Genomic DNA, 18,824 nt, shown 5'->3' with positions numbered 1-18,824 from the left:
TATCATCATGGTTATTAGTTAATAAATAGTCGAACGCAGCCATCGTTCCGGGATATCAGCCCGAGTCATATTTTGATGAAACAATAACAAATCAATAATTATTTTAGGAAAAGTAGTCTATTCGCCCCTCAACTTACCCCACCATTTCAATCAACAACACCCCCCCCCAACCCCCCACCCCCACCCCCCATTTCCTAATTTGTATCGAGCTCGACATACGAAAAATTAAAAAAGAACATGGCGCTGTCCATGAAAATGTTTTCACTCTGTTTTCGAAGACAAATAAGACGACAGTTTAACACGGCATCATCTTTCAAGTATGATAAGGATGTAAGGGTTAGATTTGCACCAAGTCCTACAGGATTCATGCATTTAGGTTCCCTTAGAACGGCGTTCTACAATTATTTATTTGCAAAATCCAAAAGCGGTCGATTTGTCGTTCGGATTGAAGACACTGATCAGGTGAGTAATCAAAATGCACGTGCAGTTATAACAAGTGAGCAAAAATGATATGTCAGTTAACATTGTTATCACGTAGGCATCTTTCATTCACTAGATCTTGACTTTAAAAACCAGTTACCAGTAATATGGAAATTTGCAATTGCCAATAAATTCCAAAATATGCATTATTTTACAGCAATATTTTTAGCGAATACAAATATACCCGTCCGTAACATATTCTAAGAAATTTCAATTTACCTGGCCGGGGCAAGTTACCCATTTTACAAACATTCGGTTTGTTACTATTACAAGTCTTAAGTTTAATCAATGGACCCCTTCACGGTTACTGTGGTACTGCTCTTAAGCAGGGCAAAATGACATAGTTTGGCGAAATATTTTGTAACATCAATTCTTTTATTTAGGCATTTTTTTTAAATTATAAACTTTGGCAAAGTATACCAATTTGCACTGCAAGAGTCAGCCAAGAGAGCAGTTCTGCACTGAATGGGTCTCTTATAAAGCTTGAATAAAAAATGTTAATAAACCATTACTAAAAGCATGAGGATGACTTTGGATTATTTAGGACCCACCTGAACAATTGCTTATGTATTTATTCTAATGTTTTTGTCTTTGCTCTAGGTATCCAGATCTCTTTTTATTGTATTAAGAGTAGAGTGACTAATTCACATCTGATTTTTAACAATAATTTACTACACAAATTGAAAATGCTGCAGAATTTTAGCAAACTCTTATAAACTTTCATATGATAGATAACAATTTATTTCTCTACATTACAATCTCTATCAATTCTCTGTCAAGGTCAAGATGTTACCTCAATTTCTCTTCTCTTGTGCAGACAAGAATTGTTGATGGAGCCATAGAAAAAATCCTAGAGACACTCCAATGGGCTAAGATTCATCCAGATGAAGGTTTGATCACATATTGCATTTTCAGAAGAGTTTAATGTACAAAAACATAAAAGCAGATATACAATAGTTATACTCTCATGACCGAGAGAAATAAAAAGAATGTAAGACAGTATACAGAAAATAATGACATGTTTGATACAACTTTTTCATTACTCTGACTAGAAAACCTTGACTCAGTCTCTCCAGTAAGAGTGATACAAATTACCAACTCTCACCAGGTCAAATACCGGTAGTCTTTAAGAAATTGTCAAGCTTTGTTCATATTCAATCTTTTTTCTACCCCATACATGTAACCAGTATGTGGAAATAAGTGCATATGCACATGTAAAAAAATTTGACCTTAACCATTATCTCTTTACAAAATTTAAATTGCATGTTCAATGAACCCTTGGTGCTAAAAAATGACACTGCTTCATAGCCAGCTTTCTACTACTTTAAGAGTTTGTTGCAAAGTTCAAAAGGACATGCAACTATCTGTTTCAGGGCCTCTAATTGGTGGAAATTTTGGCCCCTACATCCAGTCACAAAGAACAGACCTTTACAATAAATATGTCAATGAGCTTCTTAAGGTAAAGAGATTTGTGAACTTTAATGACCACATGGGTTTGTTTGTATGTATATCACAAATCTGTATAAAGATTTAAAATCAATTAAAAGAAAAGCATACATGTATAATGATAAATTCCAAGATGTCAACTTATTTTGGAAGACTGTAGGCAATCCTTATCTGAAAAAAATGGAAGTTTTCGTTTACTGTAAATTCCTAATAATATGTGAGGAATTTATATCAGCATAAAATTGCGAGAAGCATCTCTCGCGGATTATAAAATCTCGCCATTTTTTTATGAGAAATATAAGAAATATGGATAAATGTTCCGTAATCGCGATTTCATATTGTCGCGATTTGATACAAAACGGCGACAGCGCGGAATTAAAAACTCGCATAATGTATGGAATTTACAGTATAAATACCTGTGATTGAAATTCATAACAATCAGCTCTTTCTTGAACAGATAGTTAAACACTTCTGGTGGTCTACAGGATATAGAGTATTTTTTATGCCTTATCAAATAAGCAGTTTATTAAAATGGGTTATTTATTTATTATAAAACAGAATGTTTTTGATGATTTTTATCCTCTATTATTGATATCTTAAATTTGTATAAAAAATCATTCACCATCTTCACTTTAAAAAGTCCAAAAAAATAGGTGCAATTTTTCTCCATCGCTGATTTTAATCAAAATTCTATATTTTCTTGAATTAGCAAACTGAAAGCATCCAAAAGGTGCTAAAATATGACTGATAGAGCATTAGTCAGAGTTTAACAGTATGGTAATAAACTGTAGGTGCTCTTTCTTTATTTAAGAAAGGAGCAGCATACAAGTGTTTCTGCACCAAGCTACGTCTGAACTTGATCAGAAAAGATGCCATGAAGCATGGGGAGATCCCAAAATATGACAATAAATGCCGACACTTGTCTGAAACTGAGATTCAAGAAAAAATAGCAGCAAAAACACCGTATGTCATCAGGTTTAAGGTAAGGGTATACTTTATGTTTAAAATACATTTTTTCTGTACGTGTGTCAGGTATGAATCAAATGAATGCTACCTGGTATCTATGTACATAAGGCCTAAAAAAAAAATTGTGTGTTTAGGGTAACACTGATGAAAAAATTAGGTTAGGTAGGTGGGGATTTTTTTTAATTTTATCTATTTTTTTGCCTGAATCCTAAGAATGTTTGTTTGTTTCATATTTAAAAAACGTATTTTTTATTGGAAATAAGATAAAATTCACAGTCGGATAAAATCAGGCATCTAAAAATGGTAGGATCGGGCCATTTTTGTAGGTTAGGTCGGGTTACCCGAAACACACAACTTTTTTTTTTAGGCCTAATTTATGTACAATAATGTGTTTGTATATATTGTCATAACAGTACCAGATGTATATAGAGATTCCCTGAAGTTTTTCTGTTCTTGGAGCTAGAAAATCAATTTCCATGTCAAAGAAAACAATTTATTTTGAATGTTTTTGCAAACTACATTGTATATATTTTGTTGCAGTTAAATACAGAAGACCATGAGCCCTTCACTGACCTTGTCATTGGCCATTATGATGTAAACATTGCTGATTATGAGGGGGACCCAGTAAGTATACAGCTGTTGTTTTAGGTGGAAAACTTTACTGAATCCTTTTTTTATATGTACAATTGTACATGTGCATCCAAATTTCCTGCCTATGATTGAATTAAATTTAAAATATTAACAATGGCATGCGCTCTTTAAAATTTTGACTTCATTAGTGAATGAACTTTTGACTTGATGTTGATATACATTATTTATAAACTGTACACAATGTTTATTTTAGCAGCATGTTGATATGTATGATTTTATTACTGTACATACACTATATATAACTATATGTATAATGTTTAAAGGGGCATGGTCACGATTTTGGTCAAATTCTATTTTTATGTTTTTATTATTTACAATGCTTTAGAAATGCATTTCTAATGATCAAATAAGATTTGAGAGTCATTCGTAGAGTTATTAGCAAGATACAGAGCTCGCAATTCCTTGTCATGTAAACAAGGCTCGTGCCCTTTTTTAGCTCACCTGAGCTGAAAGCTCAAGTGAGCTATTCTGATCACATTTTGTCTGTCGTCCGTCTGTCCGTCCGTCCGTCCGTCTGTCCGTCCGTCTGTCCGTAAACTTTTCACATTTTCAACATCTTCTCAAGAACTACTTGGCCAATTTCAACCAAACTTGGCACAAATCATCCTTAGGCAAAGGGGATTCAAAGTTGTGAAAATTAAGGGCCACACCCGTTTTCAAGGGGAGATAATTAGAAATTAATGAAAAATTTCGAGAAATTTTCAAAAATCTTCTTCTCAAGAACCAGAAAGCCAGGAAAGCTGAAACTTGTGTGGAAGCATCCTCAGGTAGTGTAGATTCAAAGTTGTGAAATTCATGACCCCCGGGGGTAGGGTTGGGGCCACAATGGGGGGGTCGAAGTTTTACATAGGAATATATAGAGTAAATCTTTAAAAATCTTCTTCTCAGAAACTAAACAGCCAGGAAAGCTGAAACTTGTGTGGAAGCATCCTCAGGTAGTTGTGAAATTCATGACCCCGGGAGTAGGGTGGGGCCACAATGGGGGGTCGAAGTTTTACATAGGAATATATAGAGTAAATCTTTAAAAATCTTCTTCTCAGTAACTAATCAGCCAGGAATGCTGAAACTTGTGTGGAAGCATCCTCATGTAGTGTAGATTCAAAGTTGTGAAAATCATAACCCCTGGGGTTAGGTTGGGGCCACAATGGGGGGTCGAAGTTTTACATAGGAATATATAGAGTAAATCTTTAAAAATCTTCTTCTCAGAAACTAATCAGCCAGGAAAGCTGAAACTTGTGTGGAAGCATCCTCAGGTAGTGTAGATTCAAAGTTGTGAAAATCATGACCCCCGGGGGTAGGGTGGGGCCACAATGGGGGGGGGTCGAAGTTTTACATAGGAATATATAGAGTAAATCTTTAAAAATCTTCTTCTCAGAAACTAATCAGCCAGGAAAGTTGAAACTTGTGTGGAAGCATCCTCAGGTAGTGTAGATTCAAAGTTGTGAAAATCATAACCCCTGGGGTTAGGTTGGGGCCACAATGGGGGGTCGAAGTTTTACATAGGAATATATAGAGTAAATCTTTAAAAATCTTCTTCTCAGAAACTAAACAGCCAGGAAAGCTGAAACTTGTGTGGAAGCATCCTCAGGTAGTGTAGATTCAAAGTTGTGAAAATCATGACCCCAAGGGGTAGGGTGGGACCACAATGGGGGGTCGAAGTTTTACATAGGAATATATAGAATAAATCTTTAAAAATCTTCTTCTCAGAAACTAATCAGCCAGGAAAGCTGAAACTTGTGTGGAAGCATCCTCAGGTAGTGTAGATTCAAAGTTGTGAAAATCATAACCCCTGGGGTTAGGTTGGGGCCACAATGGGGGGTCAAAGTTTTACATAGGAATATATAGAGTAAATCTTTAAAAATCTTTTTCTCAGTAACTAATCAGCCAGGAATGCTGAAACTTGTGTGGAAGCATCCTCAGGTAGTGTAGATTCAAAGTTGTGAAAATCATGATCCCTGGGGGTAGGGTGAGGCCACATTGGGGGGGGGTGTTAAAATTTTACATAGGAATATATAGAGTAAATCTTTACAAATCTTCTTCTCAGAAACTAATCAGCTAGGAAAGCTGAAACTTGTGGGAAGTATCCTCAGGTAGTGTAGATTCAAAGTTGTGAAAATCATGACCCCTGGGGGTAGGGTGAGGCCACATGGGGGGGGGGGGTGTTAAAGTTTTACATCGGAATAAAGAGTAAATCTTTAAAAATCTTCTTCTCAGAAACTAATCAGCAAGATGATTCTTTTTAATTGTTAAGACTTTGGCTCCAGGACAATTCTTCGGCCTCACAAGAAGGTTCAGAGTTTGATGTAGCTAAATATCCCATATATAAACAATTGTAAAGGATCTTTTTGAGAACTGCAATACTCAACATGTGATATGACTATAAAATTGAAGCAGGCAGCTATTTTTTCATGAGAATCTTTTTGTATTACTGTTTTGGGTTATTGCCCTTGATTTATTGATTCTTGATTATTTTAATTAATGCATCCACTGTTAACCAATTAATGTGATGATTATTTTTATACAATAATAAATATTCAATGTATATAAGTTGTTCTGCATAAGTAGTTTTGGGTTAGGCTGGATTAGTTTGTTTATTTTTGATTTCCAATTTTTAGATACTATGAATTATTTTAGGCTGGCACTTATATAGGGACAGTGTCTATTGCATTGCTGCGAGTGACTGTTTGGGGTTAAACATGAACAGGTACGGTGAGATTGAGGGTGTTGACATCCCTGTTCTTTCTAGTCTTCGTGTTTTTCTAACCAACGATATAGAATGTGCGGTCATTTCTGCCCTGTATAGCATTGATACAAGTGTGCGGTCATACCTGCTTGTATTGGTGGTGGTTGCGGCGGAGCACTAGTGTATGGTCATCCCTGCTGGTGTTCTGGCCTTTCTAGTGCAAGTGTGCGGCACTCCCTGCGTTAGGTTGAGCTGTTGGCGCAAGTGTGAGGTCATCCCTGCTTGCGTTATCTCTGCTTGCATTAACGTTGGTACGTGTTGAGTTGCGTAGGTGTGCGGTCATCCCTGCCTGCATAACGTTGAGTCCCTATATATGTGCAGGAGCGGTGATTAAAGTCTGCTCTTGTAAATATTTTCAGCAATCAGGGCTATCCGAGTTCCAAGGGGGAAAAATGGATTTTATTTATACAGGATCTACATGTATTAATGTACATTGTCCAGATTGTATTATGACTCCATTAAGCTGACTTTATCATACCTATTGTTCCTCAGGTGAGCGATGTGGCCCATGGGCCTCTTGTTTTGTTTACATAGGTTCAATATACCAGTAAAAAATCTTTTTTCTGGTATATTTTGTTATGAACTGTGTATCTATGCTTAAAATAAATACACAGTTCATAACATTTAACACATTCGTTTTAGATTTAAAATTGAAATTTTTTACTTCAACGTTCAAAATGTAAACAAATGCTTTGTTTACATACCGAAGAATTTAAAGCTCTGTAACTCGTTTATAACTCACCAAATGACACTCAAATTTCGGTTGCCTTTTAAAAATGTCTTTTTGAAGCAATGTTAATATTAAAATCAGAAAAATGATTTTTTACCAAAATCGTGACCATGCCCCTTTAATTTAAATTTAATTTAAGATTATACATACATGTACATTTACTTTATTGATATTGTAATTTAGGTTATTATGAAGAGTGATGGATATCCAACCTACCATTTTGCAAATGTCGTTGACGACCATTTGATGGAAATTACACATGTTCTAAGGGGTCAGGTAAGATTGTATTGTCATAGTGCAAGTTTACATATTTACTGTTAAGGAAAATTTAAGTAACCATCAGGAAAAGGTATAGTTCATAATAACATTTAAAACTCCATCATACATTTAAAACTAAGTGTTGGTAAATAAGTGTATTTTGCATACTTTTTCTTCCTTGAGAATGTTGCAGAAGGAGTGAAAGTTGTCAGGCAATACTTCTAGACCATGAACCCACTTTGCAATGTTGATCAATTTACACTTAGTTGAACCTGTTTATAGTTGCATAACTGTGTGATGTTCAACCTCTTGCTTGTAAGTTGTAATATTATACTATGGGGTGATACATGTATTAACCTCACAGTACTGTTTACTTTGCTTTCTATTTTGAAGGAGTGGCAGGTATCCACTCCCAAGCACCTGCTGATGTACAAAGCCTTTGGCTGGTCTCCTCCACAATATGGACATCTACCCCTCATCATGAACAGGTACATTTAAATGGCTAATCTTTCATAAGAGTAAATTGAATTTCAAAGAGCCTTTTGTTCATTTTTAATCTTTTTGCTGTGACTATTTTTAGGAAAATGATCTTTACATTTAGTTTTTAGGAGCTTTTCTCTTTTTTTTGAAAAATATTTTGTAAAGTAGAATTAAAATAAGTATTTTGGTTATAGTGATGGAACCAAACTCTCAAAGAGACAAGGAGATATCCAAATATCATTCTATCAGGTAAATGGTCCATTAAACTTGTAAAATGTATTATACATGTGAGATTTGACTCTGAGAGATGTTTAAGCAATCTCTGCTTGCAGATATTTATCATCACAAACCAGTTGTACATTTCCTAATCTGGCAGGAAATAATGAAATACATGTACCTACTTGCTTGCAGATATTATTTGTCACAAAGGACTATATTTGGTTTGAGTCTAAAATCGCCCCCTTAAATGAACATCGTCATTTTACTGTAATTCTTTGTTTTATTTGTACAGATATACATTTGTAGTTTTTTCATAATTTTTATTTTGATTTTAATGCCCCCAATTTGAAAATATGACATCATAAAGTTTACCTTTTCCCGCCATTTTCACATTTTTACATGTAGCATAAAACGGCTTGTTTGAAGCAGTTTTTCTTTAAGGAAACATTGAGCGACTGCTTGAACAAACAAAATATTTTCACCAAAGATGTATCTCCCCAGTACCTATAAGTGACCAAAAGTTCGTTCTTGTTCAAAGAGTTGCTCTGTATTTCCCATTCGAAAAAACATAAGAAAAAGGTCAATTTTGCACTGATTTTGATTGAATTATAAAAATAGCGTCACTTCTGAAGTCATATACTGCCAGTGAGTGCATATAAATCAAATAAATAGGTGAAAAACATTTTTTATGTCACTTCTTTTATAATATAACACAACAAATTGATGTATCTGAATCACTTTAAAAATAGCGAATTATGGGGGCCAAATTTGACTAATAACATATATAGTTCTTTACTTTCCAACTGGCCAAGAAGTACATGTAAAGTTATTTGTTTATGGTACTTGTATTTTCTCTCTCTCTCTCTCTCTCTCTCTCTCTCTCATTATCATTTTGTTGAAGGATAAAGGATATGCACCTGATGCAGTACTGAAATATTTGACTCTTATTGGGGGAGGGTACACTCAAACTGTTGACAACTCCATTGAATATGACAGTCTGGAGGATCTTGTTACGAAGGTACATATACATGTAACAGTACATCAAAAGATTAGAGTCAAAGAAATGTTGTAGAATTTTTGTTTGATTTTGTAAATAAAACTTAAAAATTGTATAAGTTTTATTTTTAAATTTAACAATTTATATTAAGTACGTCGGAATTACAAATGTATATATAGATATTTTTTTTTAGTTTGAAGATTGTATTTTCAAGATATCAGTATCACTTTTTTGAGTCTGACAATTTGTCACAGTGTTTAATTAAGCTTCAGCACTTTCACTTTTGTGTATTGTCATAAAGCTTTTAACAAATATGGATTCAGTTTCTAGAAACATGTATGAACTACCACACATATAGATTCAGTTCAATCTGAGTGTCCGATGTAACAGTTTACATATTCTTTGTTTATATTTCAGTTTTCTGTGCAAAACATGTCCTCTCATTCGGGTCACATAGGTATAGAAAAACTGGAGCAGGTGAACAAAGTTTACCTCCAGAGGGCGCTGAACGATGACCCTGACCTCATAACAGAACAGGCTATGAAAGTTCTGAGAAAGCATTTACAATCTAAGTATGTACAAAGAAATTGCACTGCACACTATGTAATATGCATGTTAAAAATCATGTGTTTTGAAAATCAATTTTTGGTTGAAAATATACATTTAGCAAAAATACTGCATCTTCTTCACAATAAACTTGTATAATGCTCTTTGATTGAAGCTATTAAAATCAGTGTAAAACGGTTAAGAATAAAAATATGAAACTGTGATAGCCTAGTGCTATATAACTATAGATAGGAGAAGGCGTGTCTTTTACAAATATTGTACTTGCAATAAACATGTAAGATTGAAAGAATTGAGAAAATGTAACCCCAAAAAATCCATCAAATATTATCATAGGATGATGAATTTCAAGTTTTAACAGCCCAATGAAATGGTTTGCTTTGGTATTGTAAATTTTAATCAATTCAATGTTTCAAATGATTGCAGCATCCTTTTGATTGTCAATCAAGAGTTTTTAGAATTATATTTCAGATACCAAGACAGAAATTCTGGTGATTTGTTGGACAAACAACATGTTACAGATATTTTATGTTGGGCAATGGTAATTTTTTATTTAATTATAAAAGTGATGTTTTTTAATTCTTGAGCACTGGTATACGTGCACACAATAGGTGCGGAAAGAGTTTGACTTGTTAGTAAAATACATAATGCAATCTTTTTGAATCAAGATTACATTCATGTCTCCAAAATCTCCATATTATAAATTTGTACACTGACATAATGAGACAAAGTTAGTAATTATATTTTATGAAAAAATGATTGAATCATTTACTTTTGTAGAAAGACAGCAGAATCTGCAAAATCACAGATTTAACTGAACCAGAATGGGAGTTTTTATGGAAAACTCCTTCAAATTCACAGATACAGGAACTTTGTGAAAAATCCAGCGTTGATATTTGTAAAATTTTGCAAGACTGTTACAACGTTGTTTGTCAATTACAAGAGTTCCAAGAACACTCGCTAAAGAAAGCTCTTTCTGTGTTGGCCAAAGAAAAAGGAATCAACATGAAGTTATTCATGCATATTTTGAGGGTATCTCTCTCAGGATTACAGGTAAACAATATTTTTACACATTTATGAATACATGTATGTATACGGGCATAAAATATTTGAATTAATATAATCAAAGAGACTATCAAAATTTATGCAATATAAAGATGCATATTATTTGTAAATAAGATGGTCAATTTACAGATCATGTGTGCAAAAACTTTATTATCATTGAAAAAAAAAATTAAATCTGGTTGAAAAACCCTATTTGATTTATGCCACAATTTTTTTTATAAGATAATAAGATATGTAGCTTATTGTCACGATATGATGCTTGTGTTACTGTGTTCATAGTTTATTAAACGTAAACTGCCTCAAATTTTATACCAGTAATACAAAATGAATAAAAATTAGGTGTATTCCTCAATTAATTCCTAAATAATGCCCCTTACGAAAAATTTAATGAATCCACAATACTGTAAATTCCTAATAAAACGCGAGGAATTAATATCCGCGTAAAATCGCGAGAAGCCCGTCTCGCGAATTCTAAAATCTCGCTTTTAATTTTGGGAGATATGTAAACTACATGAAACTATAATGAAATTTCGCCATTCGCGATTTTATGTTCTCGCGATTTGATGGTAAATCGTTGAATCGCGGAATTAAGTACTCGCGTAAAAAAAGGAATCTACAGTATATTAAGATTTTAATTTTTTTTGCATTTTGTTTTATTCATTGCAGTGCATTTATTCCTTATAATGCATTGAACATTGTCTTATTTTCTTTTGTAGGCTGGCCCACCTGTTGTTGAAATGATGAGTATACTGGGGAAAGAAGCCTGTCTGAGACGCCTGAAGCATGCAGAACACTTTATCAATGATGTACAATGTGTTGACATTAAAAGCTAAAACTCAGGCTCACAGTTGTTACATTATATGTTATGACATCTATAATGTATTCATTTAAACATTCAATAAAATGCTCACTTTGGTGATTCATTTGGGATATGAAGGTAGCGACATTGCAGAAAAAATACATAAGCGGGTTATGTAATTTTTTTCTGCAATGATCACTACCTTCATGAACCCACATGAATCACCAAAGTGAACATCTAAATTAAATTAATAAATTGAGTGTAAAAAGTAAGTAAAATTCACTTAATTACTGTTAAAGTACTTTAGCTAAAAGGAACAGCCAAATCGTCTCCAGTGAGACTTTGAGTCTGACATCATCATGGTTAGTTCGTGCAATCCGTGATTTTTTGTAGGTCTTGACCAATCGATAAACAGGGCATGTCAAATTCAATCCTGTCACTTTCTTGTCGTGTAGATTTCAGTCTGGCTGTTACTCTAGCGCTATGAATTAACTATAAGTTTCCGTAAGAAATAGAGGGAATAATACTTGGTGTATGTAAATATATTAAAAATATTCTAGAGTTCATAATATTTATATTTACATTTCCCGTGTCTTTGCCTGTGATAATACTAAGTATCGATTTTGTACTACATAACTCATAAAGCCAAATTGAGGCGCCAGCGGGGTTTGCTTATTAATATTTAAATATTTTATTATTTAAGGAATGAATTCAATAATTATTTGTTTTATACGATATAAAATGATTTGGGGCAGTTTACACTTTATAAACCGCAAAGCGGTTAATAAAAAAGCGTAAACTGTTTCAAACCATTTTATATCGTATAAAATTAATAAATATTGAATTCATTGCTTATAATTTAATTTTTTTACTCTTCATTGTAGATAAAAACGGTCATTTGACCTTTAAAATGACGTAAAATTGTACAAAATTTAAACGTAACGTCAGGCGTATTGATACATTTTTTGACGTTAGTCTTACTATGACGTAGGCAACATTCTTTATACGATATAAAATAATTTTTTAGCCAATCAGAAAGCGCGTTACAACCAGAATTAAATTATATAAATATAAGGAATAAGGAATCATTCTTTGATTATTCATTATAATGAGGTGATAATTTCGGTCGGGGCGTGATCAAATCTATCATAAAGCCCTTCGGGCTTTTTGGATTTGATGATCACGCCCCGACCGAAATTATCACCTCATAATACTCAAAGAATGATTCCTTATTCCTTATAATTATATAGGATATCTCATGACCCGGATGGTATATGATTTTTATCCAACGAGTTGTGTGTTTTCTATCCATGAACCTTGGCGAGGGGAAAGAAAACAGACAACGGGCAAAAAAGAAAAAAAAAGTTACTTTTCAAAATCCTTCTCGCGGGGGGGGGGGGGGGGGGGGGGGGAGGTGAGCTTATCTTTAACTTCAATTTCACTGTTTATTTTCCTTATTTCTATTCCATTTTCCATGCGCCCATAAAAGTAGGGGGGGGGGGGGTCCCGGTGCAACTCAATGTTGGTACGGTTTTTTTTGTATGTAAATTTTGAAAAATTTAAGAAAAAAAAGTGCCCCCCCCCCCCCCGATGCTACGTGCCTGGTGTTGTGCCAAGCTGTGTAAGCACAAAAGCGAGTTGTGCTACAGACACTGTACACGAAAAACAGTAGGTCCGAAACGTAGTTTCACCTTAATCGGAAACGAAAAGATGGCGGGGATGAAGAGGAAAACTACTAATGCTAACAGTAACGCGAGTGCTTCACATGGAGCGGAATCAGATTCAGATGAGACGAGTGTCTCGACAACCAGCTTTTTACAAAATCAAAACAAAGAAGAAAGACTGCGGATAAGAACAGGATATCGTCAACTGATGGGCACACTTGTTGGCAAGCCTGTGACATTTCCCGCGAAGTAGACATTATCGTTAATGTATATGTCATGTTACAGGCACGTAGCATCAGGGGGGGCCAGGGGGGGGGCCTGGCCCCCCCCCCACTTTTTCTCGCAGCAACAATTTTGTTTAAAATTTACATATAAAAATGGAATTATCATGGAGTTGGCCCCCCCCCCCCCCCCCCACTTTTTTGGGTGTATGTAAAAAAATTGATATGAAAATAAGGAAATTAGGAGTGAAATTGAAGTTATATAGTACGCCAGTCCCCCCCCCCCCCCCCGCCCCCCCCCCCCCCCACTAGGATTTTGAAGATTTTGGAAAACTTAAAATTCCCCCTTCTTTTTTTTTTTTTTTTTTTTTTTTTTTTTTTTTTTGCTTGTCAAGATTTTTTGGATGAATCTGGCCCCCCCACTTTCAAAAACGATGCTACGTGCCTGTGTTATGAAAATGTTTAACGAGGCCGGGTCTTATCATTTCTGTCATACCTTAGATATTTTAATGAAATTTCTAGTATCTAGTTTTACTTCTCTATTATAGTCCGAAATAACTAGTTTTCCCGGGTTTTTTTTTAACAACTTCGACATTTTACTTGCCAGCGAAATATCTGACTTTTTCCTGTTTTTTGGGGTTTTTTTTTGACTATTTTAATATTTGCCAGCCAATTGGAATTTTGAAATTTTCCTGGCCTTTTTTTAACGATTTTAATATTGCAGAAAAAATACATGGGGGGGGGGGGGGGGGGCTAGTATGCTTCTGAATCCAACTTCTCAATCTTTCAAGTTAAATTTAGGAACAATAATCTTTCCTGCGAGAAAAAAGGGGGGGGCTGAACCCTCTATCATGGTATGTTTTTAATGGTTAGGTAAAACTTTGCAAAAAAAGTGGCTAAGCCCCCCCCCCTTAGCCCCCCCCCCCCCCCCCCCCCCCCCCCCCCGGTTCCGACAGTTATGTTACATAAATTGTTTTAAGATCAAAATATAAATTATTTACCACCCCGCAATTTTAGAAGGTCCTCTCAAAAGTAAACTAATTTTACTATGGGACACTATACACGGGATCTTTAACAGGTCTAGGCAACCTCCGTTTTTGGAGGATAGCTCAATTTCAAGATGGCTGCTGATTTTTACCATATATGGAAAGTCACTTTGCATTGTGGGTGAAATTATCCTCCATTTTTGGAGGATAGTATGGGTATATTTCAAAGGCTTCGTGCATATCTTTAATGAGAAAATGCAAGCACCAGACCATATGGGAATTAAAGTTAAGGAAATAAACTAATGATTGTATGCGGCGATTTGAAATTCTATGTATAGTATTTTCACAATATGCTTTGAAAAAGTGTACTTCCTGTGTTCAGTTTTACAAATGACATAGACTATTTACATCTGTTTCATTTAATAAAAATCACAAAATAATGATGTTTATTTCTCATTAAAACATTAATGAGTTCATTCACGTTTAGGGACACATAATAGATATCTTGATCTAATATATTGTACATGTACAAAGTAAATGTTTGCATATACCTTAGGAACTTTGTAGCTCTTATTCTAATTAATTCACAGGTTATTAAGTATCATTTAAATTTAATCCCTTCACACAAAAAGACATTGTTAAATTTTATTAATCAAAATGATACCATTTATAGATATCAATTATCCTGAATATTGAAAAAAATGTGAGAGTCTTCACATAAAATATTTTTCTTTAAAATCAGCCTTGCAATTATTTAAACTTGAATATTTATTAAATATTATCAATAAATATAATTAATAATAGCTTAATAAGGTGATATTTTTATTGTCTAATAATTATATTTTATTCATAGTTAACTCCCTTTGTAAAAACAGAGTTAATTGCCCTTCACCTGAAAAGATCCACCAGGGGGCGCAAACATCTATCCTCCAATTTTGGAGGATAAAATCTATCCTCCAAAAACGGAGGTTGCCTAGACCTGTTTAATGAAAATGTGCCCCACATTGACATACATGTATGCCCCGAAAAATACGGAACATTTATTGTTAATTTTGTATAAAAACACAATACAAAAGAAAGTTATAACTTTGCACTTATGGCTACATTAAAATAAAAAAGACACTTATAAAAGGCAATTAAGCTCACTTGAACTATATACTTAATTGATCTTGTTAAGTTGAAAACAAGTCAATGAAAAAACACTGTAAGGTATAAAATTTAACTGTTTCTCATGTTTATTTTTAGAGCAGAAACATGACATGATCAACCCAGAATCCACAAGTCTTACAGAGGCGTTGAAGACAGCTAATGATCTCAACAAAGATGGTTGGTGTTTATATTGCATATGATGTTAAATCATCAAATTAGGGGTGAACATTGTACAGTAACTAAAGTTTGTCTTGTGGGTTTCTTTTTTTTTCTGCCACTGTTTGATAAACATGACCAGAGTAATGAAAACAGATAATTCAAGTATATGAAATAAGATTAGTCTTTTATCCTTTCGTCCTGTGTCCATCCGTCACACTATTTGTTTAGCTCGATCGGGTTCAAAGAAACTCATAAGAATTTTTTTTATCAAAATTCATGCAAAGATATGTTGTATAATTCAACTGTTTTAAAACCTAGCTACCTTATGACATTGACTTCACTCTCCATACTTTGCTCTTAATTAGTTAAATATAATATGTACATGTATTATTGCTTTTCAGTCAAAATGCCCAGGGAGGGTGCCCTGGATTCCGCAACCATCCTGATGATATCAAATTATGGCAGGATGAAAGTTGACAACTTGAAGACCGACTTTCTCAAATTTGAACCAATTGAGTATGCAGAAAAATTGGTAAGTATAGTTTCTTTTCCGATTTATTTTGTCTCTGTACATTAATTAATAGTTTTTGGTATGAAATGTTTACACTGTTGGTTTTCTGTTTTTCAGATATCTTTTGTTAACCAGGGACAGCCTCGTCAGTCACAGGACATAGCAATATCAAATCAGGGATGGATTAATCTTGGGAAGGCTTCACAAAAATTTTTCATGAAATCACCAGCTTTTCATTTCATGTAAGTAATATACCTGGTATATCATCATCCTCCACAGGTTGGAAGCAAACTTCCTAAATTTTGAATATTTTTTAAAAACAAAGTAAATTGTTTACCACCTGTGCTATGTCTTGAATTTTTTCTCCTATTTGGTATAACTACACGATGACCTTTTATAAAAATATTGACATATTTTCTATTACTCTCAATAAATGAGTTGTACAATGTAGGGCTGGATCTTTTGAGAGAGGAAAGCCTGTAAAAAAAGTTCGACGAGCACCAGACTCTCAGAGACTGGACAAAGAGAACCTGAGCGATAGAGTCACTGTGCCTAAACAGGTAACACAGAACTTATCATACTCCACACAACAGGTTGTGAGGGGGTATAATGTTTTTTACCCATCCATCAGTCCTTTTTGCCTCACAGAGAGGAAGTCGGGGGAACTTATGTTATACCCCCAGGGTCAGCATCGGTGTTTCAACTTATTTAAAGTTTTTGGAGCAGGTCTTGTAACTAAGTTACTTTTAACTTGTCCTATCTTCACAAAACTTGCAAGGCTGGTGCATCTGGACCTACATACTGTAGTTTCCTTATTTTAAGTACTTAATTAAGTACTTAATTCTGCAATTCAACTGTTTTCCAGAAAATCTTGAGAACATGAAATCGCTATAGCCGAATTTTAGTCATACTTTAATGTAGTTACAGATGTTCAAAAAATAAAAGCGAGATTTTAAAATTTGCACAATATACATGTACTTCTCGCCATTTTACGTGGATATTAATTCCTTGTGTTTAATTAGAAATCTACAGTATGGCCATAACAGGCTGGGGTGCTGAGTCTTAGCGATAGGTTTTGGATGCTGAAGAGGGTTAATGTTTTTCAAGCTGGTGCCCTTTGATGACTGTATCTAAGTTATTACTTCACAAAACTTTCACGACTGATGCATCTTATAATACATACAAAACTGACAGGCTTGGATGCTGATTCTGGCCATAGGTTTCAGATGCGGGAAGAGGTTAAGGTTTTTGGAGCAGGTTAAAGTTTTTGAAGCAGGTGCCCTTTGGTGGCCATATCTAAGTTATGGCTTGTCTTCACCAAACTTGCATGGATGATGCATTTTGTGATTCTGATTCATTTGACAGACTTTGATGCTAGTTCTAAGCCAAAGGTTTTGGCTGCTAGAGGAGGATAATGTTTTTCGAGCTGGTGCCCTTTGGTGGACAAATCTATTAAGTTATACTGGTTCTATCTTTACCAAATTTGGAAAGATGATGCATCATGTGATACCAATACTTTCCACAGGCTTGGATGCTGATTCTGAGCCATAGGTTTTGGATGCAGGAGGATTTTAAGGATTTTGGAGCAGGTCACATGTTTTACGTAAATTATGGTCTAACTTATTTAAACTTGCATGGTTTATTTAATTAGGTAAATGAATCACAGAGGTAACTTCAGATACATAGAGTGATCTTGTTTATCTACATGTAGATGCTAAGGCCTGTTTAAGATTTTAGAACAACTCAAATTGTGTAAGTAAAAAATAGTAAAAAAAAATGTATTGATAGAAAAATGGCTTTGTATTACTGTAGATTCCTAATTAAACATGAGGAATTAATTAATATCCGCATAAAATTATAAGAAGCATCCCTCGCAGATTTTAAAATCTCACTTTTATTTTTCAGACAGTTTTTAATAATTTTATATTCTCGCAATTTGATACAAAACAGCAGAATTGAGTATTTGAGTAAAATAAGGAATTTACAGTGTTGTTGACTCTCTGGTCCCCAAATTTTCAGATGAAGTCATTAAATGAATCAGACAAAAGTGAAGCCACTATTACAGAAGTTGAAAAATTGTATGGTATACTGCTGAAGGTCAAAAAAGAAGAAGGTAAGTGTTACTTGTAAAACTAGTTATGAACTTGTAGATTAGCAATTGAATGTGTATATGGATAAGGTCAGCCTTACTTGAGATTATGTGCAGTCAAATCCAACTAGCTTCCATATTTTAACAAGACTGTGGACTCCTAGCTGGTATGATTGAAATATCTAGTTTGTGCATCAAAAGAAGTTGAAATTGATGCTTAGACATTTAGAGTCATTGAAATGTTGTTAATTTATATGCATGAGCATACATGCCACCTTTCCCAATTGAGGTTGGATTTTCCCAATTTTTTGCTCATCTATCCCCATTTCCCAATTGGTATTTTCAAAATGCCCTGAAATATGGTCATAGAGTGAAAATGTATTGAATCTTAGACAATCTTCTTCTCTCTGTCCACAGCAGGAGGAGATAAACTGAATGCATGAATCTGATTTTTATGAAACCTTGTGAAATTCATGGCCCCTGTGTTTGGGGCTCAGGTCCTAGGGCTAGGCCAATATTGCCATATAGTGAAAATTATGGATGTCAATTTTACTCGGTTGGCTTAGTTGATTAATCTGAGGCTTTAGTCGAGCGATAGTCGAGTACTCAATGATTTTAGGGTATTTGAAACTGAGAGTCTTTTTTTA

The 18,824-nt window shown here is 34.3% G+C and overlaps 1 protein-coding gene and 1 pseudogene across 1 annotated transcript; both read left to right on the top strand.

The window, feature by feature from the left end:
• Nucleotides 1–225: 225 nt before the first annotated feature.
• Nucleotides 226–11,439, top strand: LOC128182418 (probable glutamate--tRNA ligase, mitochondrial). Its single transcript, XM_052851037.1, has 13 exons — nt 226–462; nt 1,298–1,370; nt 1,854–1,939; nt 2,738–2,908; nt 3,433–3,516; nt 7,200–7,292; nt 7,668–7,762; nt 7,949–8,003; nt 8,875–8,991; nt 9,388–9,542; nt 10,006–10,075; nt 10,315–10,587; nt 11,316–11,439. The coding sequence occupies exons 1-13, from the start codon at nt 238–240 to the stop codon at nt 11,430–11,432; spliced, it is 1,614 nt and encodes a 537-aa protein (XP_052706997.1). The 5' UTR covers nt 226–237; the 3' UTR covers nt 11,433–11,439.
• A 1,634-nt stretch (nt 11,440–13,073) lies between these two features.
• Nucleotides 13,074–18,824, top strand: part of LOC128182256 (EP300-interacting inhibitor of differentiation 3-like) — an 11,319-nt pseudogene continuing 5,568 nt past the window's right edge.

This window comes from Crassostrea angulata, chromosome 4 (genome assembly GCF_025612915.1).
Source record: "Crassostrea angulata isolate pt1a10 chromosome 4, ASM2561291v2, whole genome shotgun sequence".
NCBI classification, from domain to species: Eukaryota; Metazoa; Mollusca; class Bivalvia; order Ostreida; family Ostreidae; genus Magallana; species Magallana angulata.
The sequence above is the reverse complement of the archived record's forward strand: the minus strand, read 5'-3'. Positions and strand labels throughout refer to the sequence as shown.